This window comes from Carassius gibelio, chromosome B6, assembly GCF_023724105.1.
Source record: "Carassius gibelio isolate Cgi1373 ecotype wild population from Czech Republic chromosome B6, carGib1.2-hapl.c, whole genome shotgun sequence".
Classification (NCBI taxonomy): domain Eukaryota; kingdom Metazoa; phylum Chordata; class Actinopteri; order Cypriniformes; family Cyprinidae; genus Carassius; species Carassius gibelio.
Window position 1 is genome coordinate 3,370,789 of NC_068401.1, and position 25,794 is coordinate 3,396,582.

Genomic DNA, 25,794 nt, shown 5'->3' on the forward strand with positions numbered 1-25,794 from the left:
CCAGTGCACGTCACGTCCGCGGTAAATAAATCAACCGGACCTTTGTTTTACGTGTGTTTTCTTATCTACCCTGCCCTCGTAATTCTGCTTAGATGACCTGTGCCTGACAGCCCTGTGTGTGTGTGCGTGTGTGTGTGTGTGTCAGCTGCTGTCCTCTCTGGTTTGGTTAAATCTGCATATACCACCCTGTGTGTGTCTGATAATGCTGTAAACAGTGTGTGTGGGAGCCTACCGCTGCATCCTTGACTCAAAGACACACTTAAACATTAGATACTTAAATATAAGAGTAAATATTATCTGGAGCAGAGCTGCTGATTTTGAATTTGTGCACTTTAACCAGTTGTTAGTAATGTTAAAGGGGGGGGGGGGGGGGTGTGAAATGTTTTTTACACTGTTAAAGAGTTGGATTCCCATGCTAAACATGGACAAAGTTTCAAAAATTAAGTTGTACATTTGAAGGAGTATTTTTGTTCCCAAAATACTCCTTCCGGTTTGTCACAAGTTTCGGAAAGTTTTTTTCGAGTATGGCTCTGTGTGACGTTAGATGGAGCGGAATTTCCTTATATGGGTCCTAAGGCACTTCTGCCGGAAGAGCGCGCACTCCCGTATAGCGAGGCTGAGCAGCACAGACATTTCACTGATCAGAGCGAGAGCGTCGCGAAAAGTCACAAAAGAAGTGTGTTTTTGGTTGCCAGGGCAAGACAACCCTGCACAGATTACAAAAAAAAAAAAAAAAAAAACAGCATTAAGGGACCAGTGGATGGAGTTTATTTTTACAGAGCATCAACGGAGTTGTGCAAGTGTTTTTGTTTGTTCCCTGCATTTCGAAGATGCTTGTTCACAAGGCCCAGTTTGACGATGGATTTGCGTATCGTTTATTTCTTAAGGATGATGCAATCCCAAGGAAAAAGGGCCACGATCGTGTGTTGGAACCACAGGCGGTGAGTAAAACTGCTTAAAATATCTCTGCCTCCTTGTTAGTGCGTCCCCTCCCATGCCGGAGACCCGGGTTCGAGTCCCGCTCAGAGCGAGTCGTTGCTGCTACTGCTTTCGTTCAGTTTCAGCCTCTCGATCTGATTCTGGATCATAAATATACGCTGAATCTGACTGTAAGCCATGGTTTGTTTTGGATGATGGGTTTTCCCTCATGGTAATGTCACAGCTTCCACATGCTCTCAACGCAAAAGCCTACTGGCGCTCGTGATTCTTTAGCTCCGCCCACACGTCACGCCTCCAGTCGGTCGTGTTTTTCCGGGAAAAATCGTTACAGACTATCTTTCTCTTATGAATATAATAAAACTAAAGACTTTTTGGAGTTATGAAGGATGCAGTACTACTCTATATGTACTCAAGATTAACAGGATAATGAGTGAAAACGAGCATTTCACCCCCCTTTAAGTACTAACAAGATTTGTATTTCATACTGTTCTTTTGAACATTCTGTTTAGAAAAGAATCCTGAAAATTTATATGTATCAAAAAATGAAACCGCACAACTGTTTTCAACATTGATAATAATCAGAAATGTTTCTTGGGCAGCATATCAGTATATTAGAGTGACACTGAAGACTGGAGTAATGATGCTGAAAATTCAGCTTTGCATCGCAGAAATAAATGACATTATAACGTATATTCACGTAACTGCTGTTTGTAATTAATTAATTTTTCTTTTCTGTTTTTTTGTTTTTTTTATTTAATTATTTATTTATTTATTTATTTTTCAATCGCATCTCACTAAATAAGAACTGCATTGCAATATGTGATGCAGTCTCATGTTCTCTGGTTGCATCCATACATGCATGCACATTTTGTCAAATGTAGTTGATCATCCAGTTATTCCATGCATACAAAAAAGTTAACACACTGGGAACTGTATACATAATGCACACTGCAGAGATAGTATGAGGAGATGGCTAGCATGCTGTTTCCAATGTCTCTGAAAATATAGAAACAAGTGCAAGATAGACAGACAGACAGACAGACAGACAGATAGATAGATAGTACATGCTTGTGTGAGGAAGCAGAGATTAAGGAAGTGAATAAGAGATGTGTTAGTTCAATAAGAAGGATGTGAAGGGAAAGAGAAGAGGAAGAGATGGACGGAGGAGGATGTTTTCTGGCAGCGTCAGGTCAGTGTTTGCGCTGCGTGTCATGTAGGTGGGTAGCTGTGGATCGGACACTGGTGACGGAGGGAGCACGAAAGATGGAGAGACATTAGTGACACGCTGAGCGTAACAAACAGAGACAGAGGGGAACAACAGAGAGCTGAGCAGAGCAGACAGCCGCAGGTACACACAGACAGCGGAGAGTGAGACATGCTGCAAAAGTTTTACTTGCTCTCTGAGACAAACTGCTGTAGACAAAAGTAGAGTAGGCTTGCAGAGAGCTGTCGGTGAAATGAAGCTAGTGCACATACTGTACGCCTGGGTCACAGTGTACGGAGGTGGGAAAATATCAAGACACAACCCAATCTAATGAGACTTCTTATGAAGAGCTGAGATATAAGTGCACATTAAACATTTGCTCAGTCTTCTAAGACTGTTGTTGGTTAGGCTGCTGGCTTTCTTTTCAGACCCAGTTGTGTTTTTTTATTTTTATAAAGGGCATTTTCTGCCTTGCTGATCTAACCTTATGATGGATTTATTAACTTTATGACCAAGCACAAAGAACTCTGAAATCAAAAAGATGTTTTTGTGGCTTTTAGATTAGTTCTGTTAGATTTAAGGTCATCTAAAAGCTAGTGTACTGCTAAACATTTATAAAATATGCTACTGTTCAGACGTTTGGGGTCAGAATTCTTTTTTTATATATACTTTTATTCAGTGAGATAAAGACATTTATAATGCTAAAAAGTTTTCTGTTTCAAATAAATGCTATTTTTTTGAACTGTCTATTCATCAAAAAAATCATGAATAAATATCAAATAAATATTAGATGCAATTCTTTTGAAAATTCTGCTCTACATAACAGGAATTAATTACATTTAGAAATATATTAAAATGCAAAACATTTTAAATTGCAATTATTTCACATTATTACTGTTTTAATGTATTTTTGAGCAGAAGAGAAAAAAAAAAGAAATCTTTCGGATCCAAAACTTACCGAATGGTAGTCTTAACTTTAAAATGTAAAACTGTTTTCCTCTTTTAAGACCATAATGGAATAAAAGTGACCTGTTTTGGCAGGGGTATATACAAAAATATGATCTCAAGCCACATATAAAATGTAAAACAGGTAAGGTTTTGCCATTGTGTCTTTGGTTGTTCTTTTTGATACATTCTTGATGTTATTGTTAAAATTAAGGTATGTGCTAATGTAAGAATAAAGTGCTCGAGGAGGATCGGGATCAAATGAGGAGTTTACTAAAGGAAGAAGGAGAATACAGACAATATACTACAATACAATCTCAGGTTACCACTCACAAATATACCAATATAGCATTAACATAGACAATATTCATAGACAATCACGGATGAGGAGGAACTGAACAGACAGGGTATTTAAACACACAGGAGGTAATGAGGGAACTGGAGACAGGTGGGGAATAATCAATTAACCAAAACAAGAAAAGGAAGGTGACCAAATAAGGGAACAGAAATCCAAGAACGTAACAGTTATATTGCATCTTTGCTTCTTTAAAGCAGCTGTAGATTCAGAGCTAGAGAATAAATAAGATCTTCTCCTATTGTAAACCTCTCCTGGTTTCTCCTTTAAGAGTGTGTGTGGATCAGCAAGCAGTTTCTCCTCATACAGTGATGACCTTGCACAACAGTCACGAGTGCTTCTCTGGATATTTCCATATTTATGGAGTTCTGACGTGTGTGTCTCTGTTATCAGAAATATCTGCTTTTTGTTTTTTGGATTGATATTGTTTGTGGATATAAGGAGATTTGTTTGTCAGTGGTTTAAAAGGTCATGTTCCCTTTCGGTTTGCATGTTCTTCAGCGGATCACCTCTATGGATTCTCTTAAATCAAGCAAAAACATGTTTTATAATAATGAATATTTTATTTATAAGAAGCACATATACAATTGTAAAGACATTTAGAAAAATGATGCAAAATTGTATAATAAGGATGAAAATTAAATTTAAATGCACTACGATTCAAATGTTTGAGATTAAGATTTTTAAATGTCTTTCAAAGAAGTTTCTTCTGCTCACCAAGGCTGCATTTATTTGATCAAAAATTCAGTAAAAACTGTAATATTGTGATATATTATTACAATTTAAAATAATTGCTTTCTATTTGTTAAATATATTTGAATTATAATGTATTCATAACATTATTGTTATTCTCTAATTCTTCCTGATGCAAAGCTGAATTGTCAGCATCATTACTCCAGTCCTCAGTGTCAGAAATCATTCTTGAATGATGATTTGCTGCACAAAAAACGTTTCTGATCATTATCAGTGATTAAAAAAATTTAATACTGTAATAAATAGCATAACATTTTGTGAAAACATTGCAGAATTTATTTGAAATAGACATTATAATAGCCTTTAATGTATCCTTTGATCAATTTAATGCACCTTTGCTGAAAAAAAGTACTCATTTCTTAAAAAAAAAAAAAAAAAAAACATACTGACACCATTTTGAACATTAGTGTATATAATAACTAAAAAGACTGAAAATATATGAATTAACAGCAAAATGTAAATCATATGTGTATGCTTGAAGCTTAGAATATGATGTTTCATAATGGTGTTTTTGGTGTGTCCCGCAGCTCCCACGATCCTGAACGAGCTGAACTGGACTCAGTCTCTGGAGAGGGTCTTCATTGAAAACAGTCGTGAGGATCCTTCGCTGCGCTGGCAGGTGTTCGGCAGCGCCACCGGAGTCACCAGATACTACCCCGGTAAAGCTCTTCTGCTGTAAACCACAGTGCATCCAGTTCTGCCAGCAAACTCTGAGTGTGTTCTGTTCTCTCTGTAGCCACAAAGTGGAGAGCGCCCAACAAGATTGACCTGTATGATGTGAGGAGACGCCCGTGGTGAGTACTGTCGAGTACGGCCGAGGAATTACTCCATTGAGTCTGACTTTGATCTTGTTGTTTTCTCCTGCTCCTGCTGCAAAGAGCAAGCAAGCGTGTGAAGTTCAAATGAAGTCAGGCTGCCACTGTTTACAGCGCCGTCTAGAACGGGGGTCAGGATGTGTGTCAGCAGCATCTGGCTCATGTTCTCCCTCAGATCTATAGGAGAGACTTTACATTGAGATTTCCTGCAGCAGTATGTGCTGTTTAAGGGACTCTGGAGCAAGATTTCGCATAAACTGTCTTCTACAGTCAGTTTTCTCTTTCACATTAACTACTGACATGGCAGAACATTTGTTTTTTAATGTGTGGGTACAAGCCTGGCTCAAGTGCAGACTCCAAAATGAGAATTACACCTAGCTATGAAGAGCACATCAATGGAAAACTGGAAGAAATTGTTTGCAACATTCATTTTTCAGCTAAAGTTATTTTTAGTTAGCATAATTTATTTTTCATTTACAAATTATGTATTTATTTAGCTGGATTTAAATTAGATATTTAAATGTTATAAATAAACTAACGTAATTTTAATGAATTGATTTTATTTAGCTTAATTTGAAGTATTTATTTGTATTTTTACTTGTGCTTTTATTAATCTGAAGATATTTAAATTAATTCAGTCATTCTGCATTTTATTTATTTATTTGTGCATTCATTAAGCTGAAGTTATTTTATTTATTTAATTTTTATTTACCTTCAGTTATTTATATATTTGGCTGGAGTTATTTATCTATTTAGTTTAGCCTAAATTAGTTCTTTTTATTAATTCAGCAGAAGTTTTGTATTAATGTCTTATGCATTTAGATGACGTTAAAATAATTATTTATTTATTTTATGCTGAAGTCATTTTATTTATTTATCAGTTTTATTCAAGTTATTTATTTATTTATCTACTTGTGTATTTATTTAGCTGAAGTTATGTTTATTTAGTTATTTAAATGTAGCAATTTTTTTTTTTATTTAGCTGAAGTTGTTAGATATAGTTTTTTTAAGGATTTATTTATAACAGTATTCATGACTTTATTTATATCCACATGCATATTTATGATGTGATAGTCACTGGAAATATGGGCCAAATTTCGCTGTACACTCAAAACTATACTGACTTTCTCATTAACAGCAAAGTACATCTTTCTGTGCGTGATATAAGTAGCAGCAGTGCATTAGCCTGGGCCAAAGTGCTCAGTAGGTAGCACATGTAGTGGACAGTTTCATCCAGAGCGACTCACAGTACACTTGTTATAGGAACAATCCCCTCAGGTTTAGCTCGGGGTTAGGCATCATGGTTAGCCGCTACGCCACATCACCCCTACAGAGACACGATCACCCACAGAAATACATCTCTGTCTACTTAATGAAGAAAGAAGAAGCTGTTTAGAGAGAAAAGCAAGGTGTTTAAATGGAAAACAAGTTGTTATCAGGTGCTGGCGTGTTAGCCGGCTGGATGAGCGTGCCGCGTGTTTCCCAGAGTACAGGAGTCTTAGCGAGGCACTAATGAGTCTCCTCTTTGACAGAGTAATTAAGTTCACACTCAGGGAAAGTGTCTCCGGCGCAAAAAAAAACAAAAACAATCCCCAATATACCTGTAAGAAGCATGCAGCTAGCTAGCTAGTTTGGCTGACAAAGCGCTAATGTTGCTGATGAGCCGGGGCGAGCTCTACATTGTTTTTGTTGTGATGCAACACGCTCTGCAGACTTAATGAGTTGCTTTTAATGCTTTTGTGAGTGTGTAGGCTAGCGGTGCTGTACAGAAGCACAACAGCTCTATAAGTGCAGGGATGATGAATTACTATCAGCAGGCGCTCTGCTCAACATGCTGCTTCAGTTTTCATACGTCTCTGTGCAGTGTGAGGTATCACCAAACTCCTCGCTTCCTTTCGTCTCGGACCCCTTAATGAGTCTTTTCCTATCATGATTATGGTGCATATCACAGTATAAGCAGCAGAAATGTTTGTTTATGAAGTAACCATTTAATCTGATATTCCAGTGTATTACGTTTACAAATGAAAGATATTTTATTTTTGATCATTTTCTCCTTTTGTTCAAACTTAATGGACACAAACAAAAATATTATGATAATAAATGATAAATCTACCATCAGTACAAATTTTTTTTTTTTAAGTTGAAGTAAAAACAAAATTCTCAACCCAGTAAAACTGTCAGTTATGATGGGATGAGACACATTTTGCAGCTGTAAAATTTTAATGTGTAATATTATGATATAAATTATATGCATAATTAAATGATAAATATAGCATCGTATTTTGCACACACACACAAAAAAAAACATCTCAGCACAGTAAAATTGACCAGCTGTCAGTTTATATTAAATTATAATTGCATTCATTTAATATATTACTAAAATTAACATTATTTTAAAATGTAAAAAGTCTTTTTTATAATATTAAAAAATTATCTATCTATCTCTTTGCAGTTGTTACAGATTGTAGCTTCAGATGCAGTTGTAGCAGCAGCACTGGCGTCTCAATAGTCGTCTGCCCGCTGCTCTTTAACCCCAGCACACGGCTCCAGAGCTGTTTCTCAGACTGTTGCTTGGCAACCTGCGCTCCACTCTGCTGATTGGCAGGCCGTGGCAGTGGGAGGGGTCGGGATGTGTCAGGTCAAGTTTGCATGATTGTGGTCAACACACTGTCGTTGTGTATTACACTCTTTGCATGACCACTCAAATGACAGCCTGCTGCTTAGCTCAGCTAATGTCTCAAAGACGCCGGAGCAGGAGTTTGGAGGAAACTTTTAAAATTCTGTGCATTTACAAAACTGATAGTTCTGGTGCTGGATGCTGCTTGGTTAACTGTGATGTAAAGTCACTGTTAAACATCAATTAACTATTAGCAACTATTACATAGGTTTACATATAAAGGCCTTTTTCTTGAAGCAGAGGGATGACACATTTCCACTGAGAAAACAATTCCATTTTAATTATAAATTAAGTTATTTGTAAGAACGCAAATTATCAATACAATAACTAACCTGTCTGTCTTTTTGTCTAGATGTGAAATTGCCAAGAAGTATATTTAATTAGATAGGTTTTTAAATACACAGTTAAATAGTGTGTGTGTGTGTGTGTGTGTGTGTGTGTGTGTGTGTGTGTGTGTATATATATATATATATATATATATATATATATATATATATATATATATATATATATATATATATATATATATATATAATTATTATTATCATTAATATAAATTTTTGATTTTTTTAAAGCAATATTTTATATATCTTTTAATAATTTCAACTGATGAAAAAATATATTTTATATATTTCCATTTAAAAACATGTATATATATATTGTATCCTATATATGTATATATCCTGTCATTATTATTTCATTTTTTTTACACTCGAGTTGTACAAAAGACGATGTTGTGATAAAAGTTGGTAAACAAACATTTTCTGGTCCCCATTCACTTCCATAGTATTTTTCCATACTGTGGAGGTCAATGGCTACCAATTTCTTCAAAATATCTTATTTCATGTTCAACAAAAGAAAGACATTAATCTAGATTTGGAGCAACATGAGATTTTTCATTTTCAGGTGAACTATCCCTTTAAGGAGAAACATCAGGACAGGTCTCCATCTGTTCTGTATTTAATCTCATTGGTGTCTCTGAGAAACAGAAAACAGCTTTTGAAAAGATGTTTGGTGGAGGTGATCAAGTCTCTCTACATCAACTCTGACTCTGACTGGAAAATAAATGACCCAGGCAATCACTTAATTGTCTCCAATTGCTCTGACATGAATTATTAACACACCTCTATTATAACGTATGTCTACACAAGTTAGCAAAGGACGGCGGGAGAAGGTGAAGATTTGGAGGAGAGAGCGTGAGCGACGGCTAAAGGCACGAGGATTGATTGGAAGAGAAACAGACAGAGGTGTATGTTTTGTTATCGGAGCGTTACAGAGAAGTCATTACCATGCAGGTTCAGCCCAGTGTAGCAGATATTCAGCACAGCCAAAGCACATATTGATTTCTGAGAAAAGTCAATCTGGCTCCTAAGTAAATATTATTGTGGCTGCTCAAACTCCAAGTTAGATGGAGGCCTGTCAGCCCTGTGTCTGCTCTCCGGTCAGATTAAACACTGACAGGTCAGTGTGTTTCAGTGCAAATGCACTTTGAAAAACTAATTCGCATTAATGTTTGCAGTCGAGTGAAAAAATCCAGATATTAAATAAGAGAGCCGATGCATATTTCAGTCCCATTTATTTTAAAGTACCATAGTATTATTGTCTGATACCAGTATTGTATCATGGTTCTGCCAGAGTCCATTTTTTTGGAAAGTAACACTTACAAAAAAGTGCCGTGATAGTACCGTGGTATTCCTGGACTTACCATGGTAAGGGAATTTCATTACAGTGGTATATTTCATATTTTTACCATCTATCGCATGTAAATACCCTGTTACATGAATTTCAGCACCATGGTATTTTTCAAAGCACCATAATGTTACTATCCATGTACTGTACCATAGTGCTGCAACGGTACTTGTTACAATCTTCCAAGGTACATCAATCAATTCTGCAAAATTACCATGGCACATGTAAAGAAAACTATGATAGTACCATAGTAAAATATTTAAAGACGTTACATTTTTTGGTAGTTTTTAAAATGCCATAGTAAATACATTTAAGCCCAGTGGTATATTTTAAAATTACTATAGTATTACCTTTTGATATCATCATTACGTCATGATACTGCCACAGTACTTTTTTGTAAAGTTACCATGGTATTATTGGATATGGTGCATGAATTTGATTACCATGGTCTGTTTCAAAGTATTACATTACGACCTTGTTACATAATTTTCAGTAACGTTTTCTGTTTCGCTGCTAGTTTAATCTCTATGAAAGACTTGAAGTCAAACTGACTGGTCATCCATCCATACAGATCTGTGACCTCGCCATCAATTTATTGCATAATCAAGCAAATAAAAATCAGAACAAACACACAATAACATCTCCTTCCCACAGCTCACCTGCTTCACAGGCCTCAGTGTTTTAATCTTAATTCAATCTGTTGAAGAACACATCCAGAGGAGAGCTAAAAGAGCAGCGGCCCATAAAATAATAATCCCATCAGCGCGCACACACACACACAAATCCTTCAACACACACGTCTGTACACACGCATTTAAAGGGAAGTGAAGTCAGTACACTTCATGAGCTGCATGGCACAGTGGGAACCCGGCAGCTGTACACATGTGTAAGTCAGCCATATCATTTCAGCCTCGATAAGCTTCTATAATTAACTCATTTTTAATGTGAGAGCGTGAGAAACAGGAATAGGAGAGCGAGACAGGGAGAGACAGACAGGCAAGGTCAGACACACTCTCGCTCTCGAGGTAATGCATTGATTTTTACCCATGCTGCACCGTGATAAAAGTACCTCATGAATTCCAATGTCTTTCTCCTATTGAGGGAATGCAACACAATCAAAGCGACACGAGGCACATTACAATGTCAGTCCCTGCTTTCACTTTTCCAGCACCTTCCCGGGAAATGTGTTTTCTGTCTGCGCTTGGAAATGGGACGTTTTTGTGATGAGGTTTTTTTTTTTGCCCCTCCAGCCTTTGCGCTTTCATTCACACGGCCAGACTGCCGTTTGCTGGGTTAACCTGTTAACTGTGCACAATGATGCTGAAGTCACTATTACAGTATTACAGTGAATGCTTGAGGTGAAATCACATCATATGTGTATTGTGTCGTCTTTTCCATGCTTTCTGAAATTAACACTTGTCAAATGCACGTCCAATTTTTGCTTTGGCCTGTAACGTTGAGGAACGCATTTTGAATTGGACTGTGCATGGAATAGCATACTAGTATATTACTCATACTATTTTTGCGGTATACGGTATGGTTCTTAATATGCACATTTCCAAAAACTTAGAAAAATGTGCAATGTGTAATAAAACATTTTGCTTGATTTGGTTGTTTCTCACAATGCAATGCATTCATCTTGACCATGTTTATCAACTCCAACATTTTGATCAGAAATTCGTTAAAGTAAGTTTTAAAATAGCAAAATAAATTATTGCAAAAATATTTATATATAAAATCTTATCAAAGAAATTAAACTAAATAACGTTATAAGTATGCAGAGGTTCCTATTACCTGGAAAAATGTTCAGTATATGATTCTACATTTTAATGTGTTTGCTTTTGCTTTGCAAGACTGAAAATCAAAAGCAAACCCATTAAAATGTAGAATCATATACTGAATTTTTTTCCAGGTAATAGGAACCTCTGCATACTCTGCAAAAAAATTATTGATATCTGATATTTATGTATTTAATAAATATCAAATGATAATAATAAAATAAATCATATATTATAGTATATTTAAAATATTTAAAATTTCCACATAATATTTCACAAAAAAATATAAAAGGATACATGCTATTTTTATTTTTATATATATTATTTTTATTTATATATATATATATATATATATATATATATATATATATATATATATATGTGTGTGTGTGTGTGTGTGTGTGTAAAATAAAATAATATTATAAAATGGTTCTCATTAATTAGACATTATAATTATAATATATTAATATTTAAAATATTTAACATTTTCATGTACTGTTTTATTAAAAAAATAATGAGGATGCAGGTTTTCATTCTTAACATCAGCATGTCTTGAATTGCAGTGGAAGAATGATATTTTGGCCTGCTGCTGTGTTTTTTCTTTAGTTTTAAACTTTAAGTTGTGATGCATTCCTGCTGTGAAGCCACCACAACAAACATTTGATGTTTGTTCAGAATCACTGTGAGTGACCTCAACTGTTGTGTGGCATCTCACAGAGAGGCTGGTTAATGTGGAACGTCAGGTGGAAAGAAAGGAAAAGCAGCGAAACAATGTAAGAGAATACAGAATGTATTTATATATCCCTGAACTGCTAGAGCATGGCAGTAACAATCTCAAAGTGAATTCAGTTCCCAAAGAATGCATCTATTCATAAAATATACACCTTGACAATCATAAAAAATACTCTGTTTTTAAATAAAGGTATTTTAATTTGACAAATGCTAATATTTATTTAAATTAACGTAAGTGCATATACCTTCATATTTAATGCAAAAATAGGATTTTTTATGTTTCTCATGTTTTTTCTGCATTTCTCTTCTGCTCTGGCGTGTGTATTAATCTAGTTTATACTGTAAACATGGCATTGTGTACTACGAATATTGTTGGCTCTTAGGAGAAATTGTTTGTGATGTTCTTCATTTGAATAAAAGCACCCGCTAAATGGACAAATTTGAATATCAAATCACTTGCCATTTGCAAGTTTATTTTAGATTCAGGTTATTTGTATACTACCAGTCCAAAATATGGGCACACTTGATTTTTTTCATTACATTTTTAAATCTTAAAAATCTAAAGCCACTTGCTTAAAGGTTTTGTACATAAATGTAAATTGAACTTTATTTTGCATGAATATGAATTGTATTTTTAGTGAAGGAAAAGCATCACGTGATGCGCCTCATGAAGCAGAGCTGGAATCTAGAGGAAAAAGTCAGATGTAAGAGAGTTCGATCAGTAATTCTCAGTTTTTCATAGCTGATATGGCTTCATTATTGATATTTCTACTAATGAGGATTGAGTGAGTGTGTCCTAAGGTTTGGTGGTGCTGCAGCAGATGCTCTGGATGACTGTGCTGCTGAAGGACCTTCCTGAGCGTGTGTTTAGTGAGTAAGCGGCTGGACGGGGGTCCTGGTTTGTGGTGGCCCATCTGCATGTCACCTGGCCGGGGCGCTGGGGAGTGTGGGTAATGACTGGGAAGGAATGGCATCACTGGGCCTCGGTGGAGGGGTAATTACAGAGTGCAATCCATGCAGAAACTGCACATCTGGATCCATCAGGCTGATCCACGGATGGTACAGTGAGCCGAGCATCACTGTCACAGAGCGGAGATGAATATAGACTGGAGAGTGAAACATACCACTGCCAAAAGAAACAGATCCCACAGAGTGATGGTGAATGATAGTCACACGCTCGGACCTGCTGCCCACCTTTAATTGACTCCTAGAGTTAATCTGACCTTTAACGGTCCAACCAAAGAGATCGGGATGGTTTCATCAGTGTTTCTCTTAAAGTCAACGATACATTACATTCTTTTTTGTTCAACCCTTTTCCAAATAAGTCTGGTTTTTCAAAAAAACACTCCATTTCGTGTTGATTTTAAGGTGCACTCAGACTTATGGCATTTCTTATACTATACAACTACAATTACTTGTTGACATTGTTCATTATCACATTAATTTGACACACATTCTGATATATTTAGTTAAATATTATTAATAAATGTGATATTATAAATACATACAAACTATATAGAAATTATGAAATTGATAAACATGTGAAATTTCTGTTTCCATTCCATGTTTTTGTGTTTTTCAAATGACCACTGTAACACACAAACATTAAAAATATGTATGTAGCCTTCATGTTTTTGTGCATGTTTGTCATACCAAACATTTACACTTATTGAACAGGCCTTTATTTTTTAGAGTCCAAACACTAAATCCTGAGCAAACTCATTTCCTTCATTTAGTTCCTTGATTTTTCATCATGTGCGGTGTTTATGAGGCGTGTGCATCTTTTAGGCTTGGAAAATTTCATTAGGTTTTTTTTTTGTGGAGTTTTATCGTTGCTCCTAAGGCTCCTCTCAACCTCCAATTATGCCTCCTGTGTTTACTGAAAGTGTATTCATGGAAATGTGTGTTTGTTTGAGCAGAAACACTGGGTGGCATTATTAGAAATAAGAACATGAGCAAACATGGCACAAACTGAATCCAGCGCGCAGTGGATTGATTGCATAAAAGCAAACAGAGCTGAGAAATGAATTTTAAATACGGAGAAATCTAGTGTACCTCTATGTTTCTCGCAGAGATGGAGCAGAAATTAATTTTGCAGCGTCTGATGTCATATTGTGTGCTTTGCTGTTGGAGAGTGCTGATGTTAGCATGCTAATTTGAAACTGTAGCTTGGCAAGCTATAAGATACTCATAGTGTAATTTAATTAAGTAATTAAACTGCAGTCTTATATCAATCCAAACCTGTGTGATGTTTGACCACGAAGCACAGACGGATTTTAAAGAATTATACCAGTCGAGGAAGGATATGCAGTTGTAATGAATAAGGACTGGAGCTTTAAGCTTCAAGAATATTGAAAATTACCGTACATTAATCATAATAGTAGAATGCGAATGCATTATTCCAGGTCTTTATATATAATGCATACACTACTATTTACTCAGTAAAAGATTTCTATTTTAAATAAATGCTGTTCTTTTTGACTTTCTATTTGTTAAAGAATCCTGAAGAAAATGTATCATGATTTCCAGGAGCTCAACTGATTAAAAAAAATAACAAGACATTTTTCCTGATTTTAAATCTTCTGAGCAAATTGCTGTTATTACTGTATTTCTGATCACATAAATGCATCCCAAGTGAGCATAAGATATTTCAAAAACTAAAAATATATATATATATATATATTATTGTCCCCAAATTTGAAGGTTTAGTTAATCCCCAAAATGTAAATATTTTAGTACTGGGGTCCAAATAACATTCATTGCAGAGAGAGAGAGAGAGAAAAAAACATCTTTTAAAACGTATTCTCCATATGTTCTTCTAAAAGAAAGAAAGTCATACAAGTTTGAAATGACATGAGGGAGAATAAATGATGACTCAATTTCTATTTTTGTACCGTTTTATGCCACTAAACAGATTCAGAGTTACTATTCACTGCTTTAAGATAGTAAAATGATTTGAATGGACAGTTTGTGTGACACAAGCTAGTAATAGGGGTTCACGTACATACAGTATTGGTTATAATAAGCATAGTCTCCATTTTCTCACTCACATTATACTTATTCAAATGAAAGCCTTTTGTAATTAAACTGATTAATTTGTACCACCGTGCTTAAAAAGAAAAACTCTGACCTTTCGGGTAGCATCTTCAATTATCAAGAACTAAATGAATGTCACCCACTTCTAGTGCCAAAAGCTTTGTACTCATGCCTGAGCATTGTTATTGTCAGCTTTAAACAGTCGTTCAGCTGTGTTTGTCCTCCTTCCACGTCTAGCACTCTCCAGTGGCATTAAGACTGGATTGGCCTCCAAAATGAGGGTCAGAGGTCAGCATACAGGTTTGCAGTGGAGTGCGCTAGTGGGCTTTCGTGGCTCGCCAGGGCTTTTCCATTTTTCCAGAGCTTAGCCATGCTTCAAAACCCTTCCTCAACGAGCCACGGGCACCTGGCACCACTTCTCACATCGCCTCTTCAGCCTGATTACCGCCGGAGAAGAGACCCTCGACGATCGGTCTGCTCCCGCTAACACAAAGCGCTAACTACCTGTCTGCACGACAGCCAATCACCTCGCCACGCAGAAGAAGAAGTGCTTTTCCAAGTCTTCTGAAGACAACGGCTTGACGACGTGCATCAGTCTCCTGCTCTGATTGTCAGGTGTAATGTGTTTTTAATTGCACGGGGAAGAGTGAAAATGGCTGCACTAGTGTTTTCTATATGTCAGCGTCTATCAGCAGTGGACAGATGCGGCGTTAGGCCGTTTATTTATTTATTTTGCTGTCACTGACTCAAAAGTGCCATGCATCACTCATTGTCTTTCGGCGCTCAGATTGAGCACCATGCTAAAAATGGCTCGAGACAAAGCGTCTCTCCTCGCTGCACGATCTGCTAGCGCTTGCACAAAGACACAGAGAGACGGGCGGACTGCATAATGCGTTTGTCAGCGGCCCGATGAGTCAGCCGGAGAATAAACGGCCGTCCGGTTTGACGTTTCACCTGACGCTGTGCTTCTCAGACTTTGAGGTTAGCTTAGCGCACATTCAAGACAAATCTAAGGATCATGATTGGGGACAGTGAGCTGGGAAAAGGACCTGTGCTTAGTTTTTGTGAACTATTTTTTTTTTTATAAAACTGGACATGTGAAATAATAGTTTATTTAATATGAAGTCACAATATAAAAAAAAAAATCGACAATAATTAGTTTGCACACGTGTTTGATACATAAGTATCAGAACTGGAGAATAAGGGGCTCAAACTCAAGAAAAAAGCTCACGAAATTGAGCTAAAGTGTGCAATTTGGCAAAATGCTGATGTTTATATGGCCAAAAAAAAAAAAAGATGAATTTCTATATCAGTTGTCTCAGTGTATCTCCCAATAATATGTCTGTTATTGCAGTAAGATGATATTTAAGTGATTAGTTTTATGATCTAAGCTATGTGGTTTTAAAACATATAATGCAATGTGATAAAATGATGATTGAGAGATGATCAATTAAATGTCCCTCTAAAGAATGATGATCAAATTGGTAAATAGTTTTTCAAAAAAACGATGTATGGATAATCAAGCAAACCTATGTAGCATCAGTCCAGTAAATGTTCATCTTGAAATATTACTAACAAAAGAAAAGTTATTCTTATGGTTACTTAAAATAGTGTAAACTATAAATCAGACGACAGAAGGCATGTATTAGATCGTGAACGACAGGTTTTCCAACAAAATTCGAATCATGCTGATTATTTAGATGCTTTAGAAGTTGTGTTGGTTGCCTGTAAACCACCTGCAAATTTGACTTATGAGCTATATTACTTTATTAATGCTATTTATAAAAGCAACTAGCCAGATGAGTCTGGTAAAACCATTGTTAAGACTTTATATTGAGTCTTTAATCATGGTATAATCACTCTAACTCACTGCCTCTTAAAGCTTATTGTTTTATTTAGCATTTTAAATCTCAATGAACTCTTTAATATCAGCACTGACTAGTCTCTTTTTGTACTTTTACTAGGTACATTCAGGGAGCTTCTTCTCCCAAGGACATGGTCATCATCGTGGACGTGTAAGTATCCTCTCGAACACACTCTCCATCTGTCTCTCTGTGTGTGTCATATGCACTGCATTAACACACACACTGTCATCTGTGCTGATAAATGTGTTGTTTATGATGCCTCAACAGCAGTGTGGTGCTCTACTGCCACCTGTCGGCTGAGAAGAACATTATTCCATCTTATTAACCTCATGCCTCAACATCAAAATGCTCCTGTGTTCCTGAAATATGACTTAGAGGTTATATGCAATGAAAAATGGCATTACTGCTGCCGATACCTGAGCTGCTAGTGGAGAATTTAAAACGTCCTGTGACTCTGATCTTATCTGACCTCTAAAATGCATAATCTCAAAAAAGCTTTCGCATCATACATAAACAGTTATGTTTCCTGATGAATTTGTTTAAAGGTATGCATTGCATTTTCTGAGTTCATAGTATTCTCCTTTTAGCTTTAATGAAATGCATGATTGTTAAATGCCACGTTCAGTGAATCATCAAGACCTTCTTTTGAAATCTTTTAGTTATCAAACCTTAAGTGTTGTGCATTTAGAGTCATTTGTAACACTGCTGCGTAGTTGAACAAATAAGTGATTGCCTCAATTATGCACATTATCGTCAAAAAATCATTAATATTCTTAAGCAAACCTCTCTAGAAAAACTGCTTAATGGAGGTTCATTATAGCTGTTTGGCAATCCTCCATAACCTTAAATAGAGACCGGTATCTAATTAAAAATACACCAATCGCAGCTGTCGCTTTGCCAAGGAAATCTCATGCCAATCAAAAGCACCATCGCACTGAACGTTTCTGACAATCTTAGACTAATCTCATTGTGACGACCGGAAGCATGAGACAATAGTGCTGTCACCAGGGTTTCTTTCCCCCCGATGTGTTCGTCTTTATTAAACCTTCTAACTCTGGAAGCCAAATTACACTTGAACTGGTGCTCTATGATAGCTTTTCAATAGCTGCTGTAGGCTATTAATAAATCCAATTTGCAGCATAGAATTCAAATGTACTTTGTTTTTGAAGACCGACTGTCTCCGTTCTGTCGGTGAAGATGGCGCTTTTTAACATGCTGTCTACAATTGACTTTTGATGGACAGAGATGAGGGAGACACTTAGCAACAGGTTCTGCTTGGCAACGGCAGTGATGGGCTTGTGTTGCAGTGCACTGCTGTTTTGAGACATGACTGGTTTGTGAGATAAATGTTGTCATGTTCAGTGTGTGTGATGTATTTGTGTGTTTGTAGGAGCGGTAGTGTCAGTGGACTGACCCTGAAGCTGATGAAAACTTCTGTCATCGAGATGCTGGACACACTTTCTGATGACGACTACGTTAATGTGGCTCGGGTAGGGTTTTTCATATCTTTTTTAAATAGTATCAGCAGTTAATTTGGCATAACCCCCATGTTGTATATGCATTACAATTTTATGTCCATTACATTTTTCATTTGAGACAACATTTGTGTGAATCCTCCAGGAATCTGAACCTGTATGAAAATGTAAATGCAGAAAATGTAACATTTAATCTAAAGAGGGTTGATTTATTGTGATCACCCAGTAGCAGCCCACAAACACAACTCACACAAGTATGCATGCACATATACACAGACACACACACACACACACACACACATAATGAAACATTAGCGTTTTGGAAGGCCCACGCCAGTAATCTGGGTTGATCCGGGGCTCTAATCCCGGCTCTGAGAGTGCAAAATGAGCATCATAATCTGAACCGGGACACGGCCTATTCTGCAGCCCGCTGAAGAAAAGCAGTCTTAGAATCACTGTGTGTTTACTGCTGTTTACCTCCAGACAATTAAAATCAAAATGTGCTTTTTTTAAAGGGCCATTTGAGCCAAAAATGACAATTTAGTTTGCTTTATGCACCCTCGTTTCCTTTTGAAACACAAAAAGAGAGATTCAAACTGTGCTGGTTACTCTTTTCAATTTAATTGCAATAGCAGTAGCTTCAAAAATATGCCATAAAAGAAGTCTATAACACATTTGTGTGCACAGACTGCAGTAGAAGTCATTTTTTGCTGATAATCTTCCCTACAGTGAGCTGCAGAATCACTGAGTCAGTGAGTTGAACTCGTGAACCGAATCAGTCCGACTCAGAGGAATAATTCGTTCATGAGTCTCTGGGATTGGTACATTTCTCTCATGAAGACTCAGTTTGCTCTCCCTTTAATCTTTTCTCTGTCAAAGAAGAGTAAAAGGAATTTTCTTTCCTATAGGCAGTTTTAGGAAACATTTCTCATATTATTTTTGTTTGCATTGGCACTTTCTTTCCTCCGCACCTGCGGTGTGGAACCTTGTAATCAAGACTGCCGGATGTACCTCAGATTTTCACAGCTGTGCTTCCTCACACACACACACACAAATGTTTTATGCTGAGTTCTGTGCAGTCAGTAAAGCTGTACTGATGTGAAAGGTATTTATGGAAGCTTGTTTCCACCATGGGATAAAAACAAAATGTAAAAAGTTAATTGCAACTTTAATCTCACAATTCAGACATTTTTCTCGCAATTCTAAGTTTATTATCTCACAATTCTGACCTTTTCAGAATTTTGAGATATAAAGTCAGAACTGTAAAAAAGATATATTTAAAGGGGGGGTGAAATGATCGTTTTCACTCAATATCCTGTTAATCTTGAGTACATATAGAGTAGTACTGCATCCTTCATAACTCCAAAAAGTCTTTATTTTTATTATATTTATAAGAGAAAGATAGTCTGTACCGATTTTTCCCGGAAAAACACGAGCGCCTAGAGGCGTGACGTGTGGGCGGAGCTAAAGAATCACGAGCGCCAGTAGGCTTTTGCGTTGAGAGCATGTGGAAGCTGTGACACAGATCCAGAGGCTGAAATTTAACAAGAGCAGCAGCAACAACAGCGTCTCTATGTGGTATGTACTGAAACTGTATATATTTGCTTAGCGGTTTTGGAAAATGACTAAGTTCCACTTTATGTCGTCTTTTTTTTTTTTTTAAGCTGTACATGTGGAAAGTGCAGTTTGATGAAAACATCACATGTTGTTTACTTGATGTGCTTACGCGCCGATAGCTAAGTTAACAACACAGAGATATTTGAAGCCGTTTTACTCACCGCATGCGGTTCCAACACACGATCGTGACCCTTTTTCGTTGGGATTGCATCATCCTTAAGAAATAAACGATGTGCAAATCCGTCGTCAAACTGGGCCTTGTGAACAAACATCTTCGAAATGCAGGGAACAAACACAAACACTTGCACAACTCCGTTGATGCTCTGTAAAAATAAACTACATCCACTGGTCCCTTAATGCTGTTTCTCTTTTGGTAATCTGTGCAGGGTTGTCTTGCCCTGGCAACCAAAAACACACCTCTTTTGTGACTTTTCACGACGCTCTCGCTCTGATCAGTGAAGTCTGTTGTGCTCTCAGTGCTGTGCTATACGGGAGCGCGCGCTCTTCCGGGAGAAGTGCCCTCAGGACCCATACAAGGAAATTCCGCTCCATCTAACGTCACACAGAGCCATACTCGAAAAAAAACTTTCCGAAACTTGTGACAAACCGGAAGAGGTTTTTTTGGAACAAAAATACTCCTTCAAACGTACAACTTAATTTTTGAAACTTTGTCCATGTTTAGCATGGGAATCCAACTCTTTAACAGTGTAAAAAACTCAGTATGCATGAAATAGCATTTCACCCCCCCTTTAATTTTGAGTGTCAATCCCAGTTATTAAATTTTTTTTATCCTATGGTAGAAACAAGCTTTCATAGGTTTAAGCCGTGTCAAAAAAATAAAATAATAATAATCAAAATCAGTAGTGCTAGTATAAGGATTCAACAGTAACACATAAAAACCTCCAGGATCTGTGCTTTATCTTTTTCTTTTTCTTAATTTTTGTTTTCTTTTCTTTTTTTTTTTTTTTATAGTAAAAATACCTTAACATCCTTAAAACAAGTCCAGGTTATTCCAGAAGCAAAAATGCATGATATTAACACTTTTTATCATTGATTTAAGCATAAATAAAGCAACATTTAGTGAGATCTGTTTAAAACCTATTTTAAAACATATTTATAAAATAAAATTATGAATAAAGAATTTCTTTATGTTTTCAGCGGAGAAGTGTGAGATCAATTTATTGAGAATTGTGTGAGCTGTTTAAAACAATTAAAAAAATAAATAAATACATTTAAAATGTATAAAACAAGACCATATTTCAGTGAGGTTAGATAAATAAAAATTCAAAATATATTCATTTCACAAGTCTTGACAATATCTTTCATAATCTGGCTACGCAAGAACATTGTTTATCGAGAAGCAAAAATTCATGATATTTCGACTTGTTTTGTATTTTGGGTAGGGCTTCGCAATTAATCGAAATTAAATCGCTAAGGCAATAAGTCACGCTTAGGCAGAAGCTGCGATTGTCATGTGTATCTTTCAGTGAAGCACAGTTCTGTAATAAGCAGTAAATCTCCATCCGAAGGCCTAATCTTAGTTCTTATTATTATAATTTTCATCATTATAAAGTGTATCTATAATGAAATGCTAATCGAAATAGCCATTATCACTGCTTAGAATACAATGGAATATCGTGTGGCTTTATTATTCTGTTTAAGAAGCCACATCATCCCACAGAAGGATTTATTTCAAACACTCGACTGACGTTATGAAGTGAATTTGGAGTAAAAACGTGATTAAATGTGTTATTTTCAAGTGCTCTCAGCAGCACTTACTGTACAGAGCCGTAGTTCTCTGAGAAGATATGCAAAACGGCTGTCATTATCACAAATTATCAATTTCATAATCCTGAAATCAGAAATCCTGAAGTCAGAGAACTACGGCTCTGTTTCTGTTTTGAAAATCGCAAAACAATTACTGTAATTATAAAATAAAACACTAAGTAAAATCAAATGAAATTATTACAAAAATAAACATAATTAAATATATATATGCATATCTTATACAACTTTGCCTCTCAAGAAAGAAGATTCATATTTGAAGGATGTTTATATATTTTGTCCTGGAAGACAAGACTAATATGTAAAGATGTTCTGATTTGAGCACTATTAAACCATCCAGATGATCAGTGTTGTGAAATAGATTTGAAATAGATTTCAAGTTTCATACGAGTTGATTCATCTGTAGTGGAAGCAAATGATGAATTGGGAGAGAAATCAGTCAGGTGTAAGTGACTCCATTAGCGAGTGTTAACAGCAGAAATGATGATGCTGTGAGATCTAATGGAGATGAATAATGAAGCTTTAATGGACTTGCTGAAGCAGCTGCTGTCTGTCTGTCTCTCTGTCAGTTCAATGAGAAAGCGTACGCCGTGGTGCCCTGCTTCACCACGCTGGTCCAAGCCAACATAAAAAACAAGAAGATCTTCAAAGAGGCTGTGATGAACATGCAAGCCAAGGGGACGACAGACTACAAGACCGGCTTTCAGTTTGCCTTTGACCAGCTGTTAAACGTAAGACACGCACACTCATGTTTACCTACATGAAGATACACTGGAAAGTCCTTAAATACAGTTAATAATGATACAGACTAACCCTAACCTACTGAAGGAATTATTGTTTCTGTTTGTTTTCTTGTGATGTTAAATTAATTCTCTTAAATTAAGATAACTTAAGTCTCTTTTGCTCACCAAGGCTGCATTTATTTGATCAAAAATATAGGAAAAACTGCAATATTGTGAAATTTTATTACACTTTAAAATAACTATTTTTTATTTGAAAATTTATTTTAAATGTAATTTATTCCTGTGATGCAAAGTTTAATTTTGATACATTTTATAAAAAAAAAATGTTTTATGAATAGTTCAAAAGAACATCATTTGTTTGAAATATAAATCTTTACTGACACTTTTGATCAAATTAATGCGCCCTTGCATTAAAATGTATCATGTCTTTCAAAACATTTTGAAAAGATGCACTCCAGAAATAAATACATAGAGAAATAAATGAGGAAATATTTAAGTCTCAATCTCAAGAAAGCAACTCCTTTTTTTTTTTACAGTCTGAGGACTTGCATACTATCCCAAATGTAAACTTAAACTATAGATATACATTTTTAGAATATAAAAAAACATGATTTACTTCAGCTATGAATCATTTTACCTTTGAGAAGATCCCTGGATGTTCCCAAAGAGAGTTTTTTTTTTTGCTAGATTTAGCTGGATTTGGCTTAGTTGAATTTGTTAATACCAAAGCATCCTCTTACCAACTCGGCGGAAAATTGTATTGCTCAGATGTTGCTTTTTTAAAGCATTCAGAGATTTAACAGAGTTCTCCGTTATATTTAATTTAAGTGTCAGCTTTTTCTCATATTTCTGAGCAATAAAAACAGACAAATGAGTCAATAGTGGACATTCTGTAAAGGCACTTGGTTTTAAGATGCGTTTTGGTCGATTGGATCACAAGTGGACAATGGTGACACATGCCTTGTATGTGTATGTATCATAATGATTACATGTGTGTTAGGTCAGTAGGCGAAGAGTAGGCAGTCTTATGTGACTCTAAACTAACCTGGATAGAACATAGAGGAAAAGTACAGGGACAAATGCAAGATGATTTTAAATATACAATTAGTATTTTAGTATTTTTCAATTTGAAAGAAGACCAAAATGCATCTTAATACCAAGTGTAAACAGGATCAAAATTGTGTGTTGATGGTGTGTACAATGATGTGAGATTTATTGTTGGCCACAAGTGTGGCTTCATCACATGCATTTTAGTTTTGGCCGACTGCTGCTCGAACAGATCGTGATGGTGTGATTGATGAGATACAGAAAAATCTGTATTCTCTTCTGACTGAAGACACTCGTTCTCCCTGACTTTCTCTTTCACTGTCACTCTCAGATCCGCAAGCGCCAATGCATTTTAATTTCTGCACGCTGACTCCTGATAGGCTGAGAATAGAGCGCTGTGAATTTGTAATTGTGGCAGTATTATTTATCTTTATTAGAATCTTGTCAGAGTGATGTGGCGTAGGCCGAATGTCAGTGACAGCTGTGATTGGATGGGATAGGGAGAGGGGATTTTTGGCTAACTCATCAGAGATAGGACAGTCGCCGGCAGCTGGCACAAAAGCAGACGTATGATTAGAGGAACAGACGTGCCCGCACTCACACACGCACGCTTAAGTGCTCGGACACATGTGCGGTGCTCTGCCAAGTGGGACTCAAGGTCATTTGTGTAGTGAATTGATTCAAGCAGGCCGGAAACAAATTATGTGCAAATATGTCAGTGCAAACACTTCATACGCATATTGGCCACAAACACACAGTGGCTAAATTTGGTTGTCAGTTCACCTTTGAGCACTTAGAGGTGCGGTATGTAATATTGACAGCTAGCAATTAAAACAAGTACTGTGCTCCAAATTCAGAATGTAGGAGAGTTGTTTCTCCCGCCTCAGTCTCAACACTCATGAGGGTTGCCAGATTGAAGACACACAATAGGAATACGCACAAGTGACAATAGGAGTGGACAAGCTTTAGTCTAACTGATTTGTTTTAATAGTTAGTGTTTCTTTTAGGGTGTACTCACACTAGGCACGGTTGCCATGAACCGGGCCCGAGTACGATTGTCCCCCCTCCCCACTCCCCCTCTGGCCTGCACTCACATATAGCGTTTCAGCATTCGTGCCGGGGCACGCTTACATCATTATGGTGCGACGGTTTCGGGATAAACAGGAAGAGCGGCGCTCTCTGAACGCAATGGAGTACATCGCTCTGTTTTCTTTGTGGATAATTTTGTTTCGTTTGGTCCACAGCCCTCTCACAGCCTGTTGTTAAACAGATGTGTCGCCTTAGTGGCGCGAAAATTTTCACATAATCGCGCTGCTCGTATGAGGATGTTTGCAAGGTACCAGCTGAAGTGCAGCAAGGACTTTGCAGTTTTTAATTTTTATGCGTTTTGCACCTCTGCCGTAGACCAAAGCGACCCTTTCCCTGTTATGTTGGTTTTGGAGCGTCGCAAAACCGTGACGCAACGCGTCCTTTTCCGTGCTCCGGCACGGTTAGCGCTCACACTGCATGCGAACCGCGCCCGAGTCCAACTGAACCGTGCCCTGGCCCACCTCTTCCAAGCGGGCCAGGGCCGGCCAATCGAGCCGCGCCCGGGCACGATTCGGAACACTCACACTAGTCAAATGAACCGCGCTTTGGTGGTCAAACGCACCCGGGCACGGTTCAAACTGGCTAGTGTGAGTACACCCTTATTCATTTTGTTAGTGTTCCTGTAGCTCAACTGGTAGAGCATTGTGTTAGCAAGCAAGCTAGCGCAAGGTTGGAGGTTCGATTCCCTGGGAACACATGATAGGTAAATATTGATAGCCTAATTGATGCATACATTTAATTTAATTTAATTTAAATTTAATACACCTCTGGTCGGTCATAGAGGTTTTTAGAAGGATGCCAGAGCTTTTTAGGGTAGAATCTGGGATCTCTGATCTAGTCTGTTTTTGGCTTCCATGAATGCAATGTTGTTGTTGTGTTGTTTTCCAACTGGCCACCAGGGGTGTCAAAACCCTATTGGCTTGTTAAGTCTGACGTCACGTGTCACCGCGTCCATGTCCAAACGCTCTATCAGATACCACGAGAAAGCAACAAAAGGTGCTAATATACACTCACAATGTGATATAATACTTCCGAAAATGTATAATCCTAACCTTTAACTCCAAACCGAAGTCCCAGATAGCCAGACAATGAAAATATAAATATAAATAAACATGAAAATGATTTGTGTTTGGGATGCTGTGAGCACAGAGACGGTAGTGTACACTGTAAGTTTGAAAGCGTTTAGCTTAAATGATTAATATGAATAAACAGTGCTCATAAATGGCTGTAGTATTCTCAAGTGAACAAGA

General features: G+C 36.8%; 1 protein-coding gene across 2 annotated transcripts in view; it reads left to right on the forward strand.

Annotated features, from left to right (window-relative positions):
- Positions 1-25,794, forward strand: part of LOC127959340 (voltage-dependent calcium channel subunit alpha-2/delta-2) — a 201,694-nt gene that overhangs the window by 142,117 nt on the left and 33,783 nt on the right. For both annotated transcript variants that reach the window (XM_052558443.1, XM_052558444.1), the window contains exons 7-11: positions 4,724-4,855; positions 4,933-4,990; positions 16,888-16,938; positions 18,179-18,278; positions 22,235-22,396. In XM_052558443.1, coding sequence (XP_052414403.1) covers positions 4,724-4,855; positions 4,933-4,990; positions 16,888-16,938; positions 18,179-18,278; positions 22,235-22,396 — 503 coding nt within the window. The remainder of the gene's footprint in view (positions 1-4,723; positions 4,856-4,932; positions 4,991-16,887; positions 16,939-18,178; positions 18,279-22,234; positions 22,397-25,794) is intronic.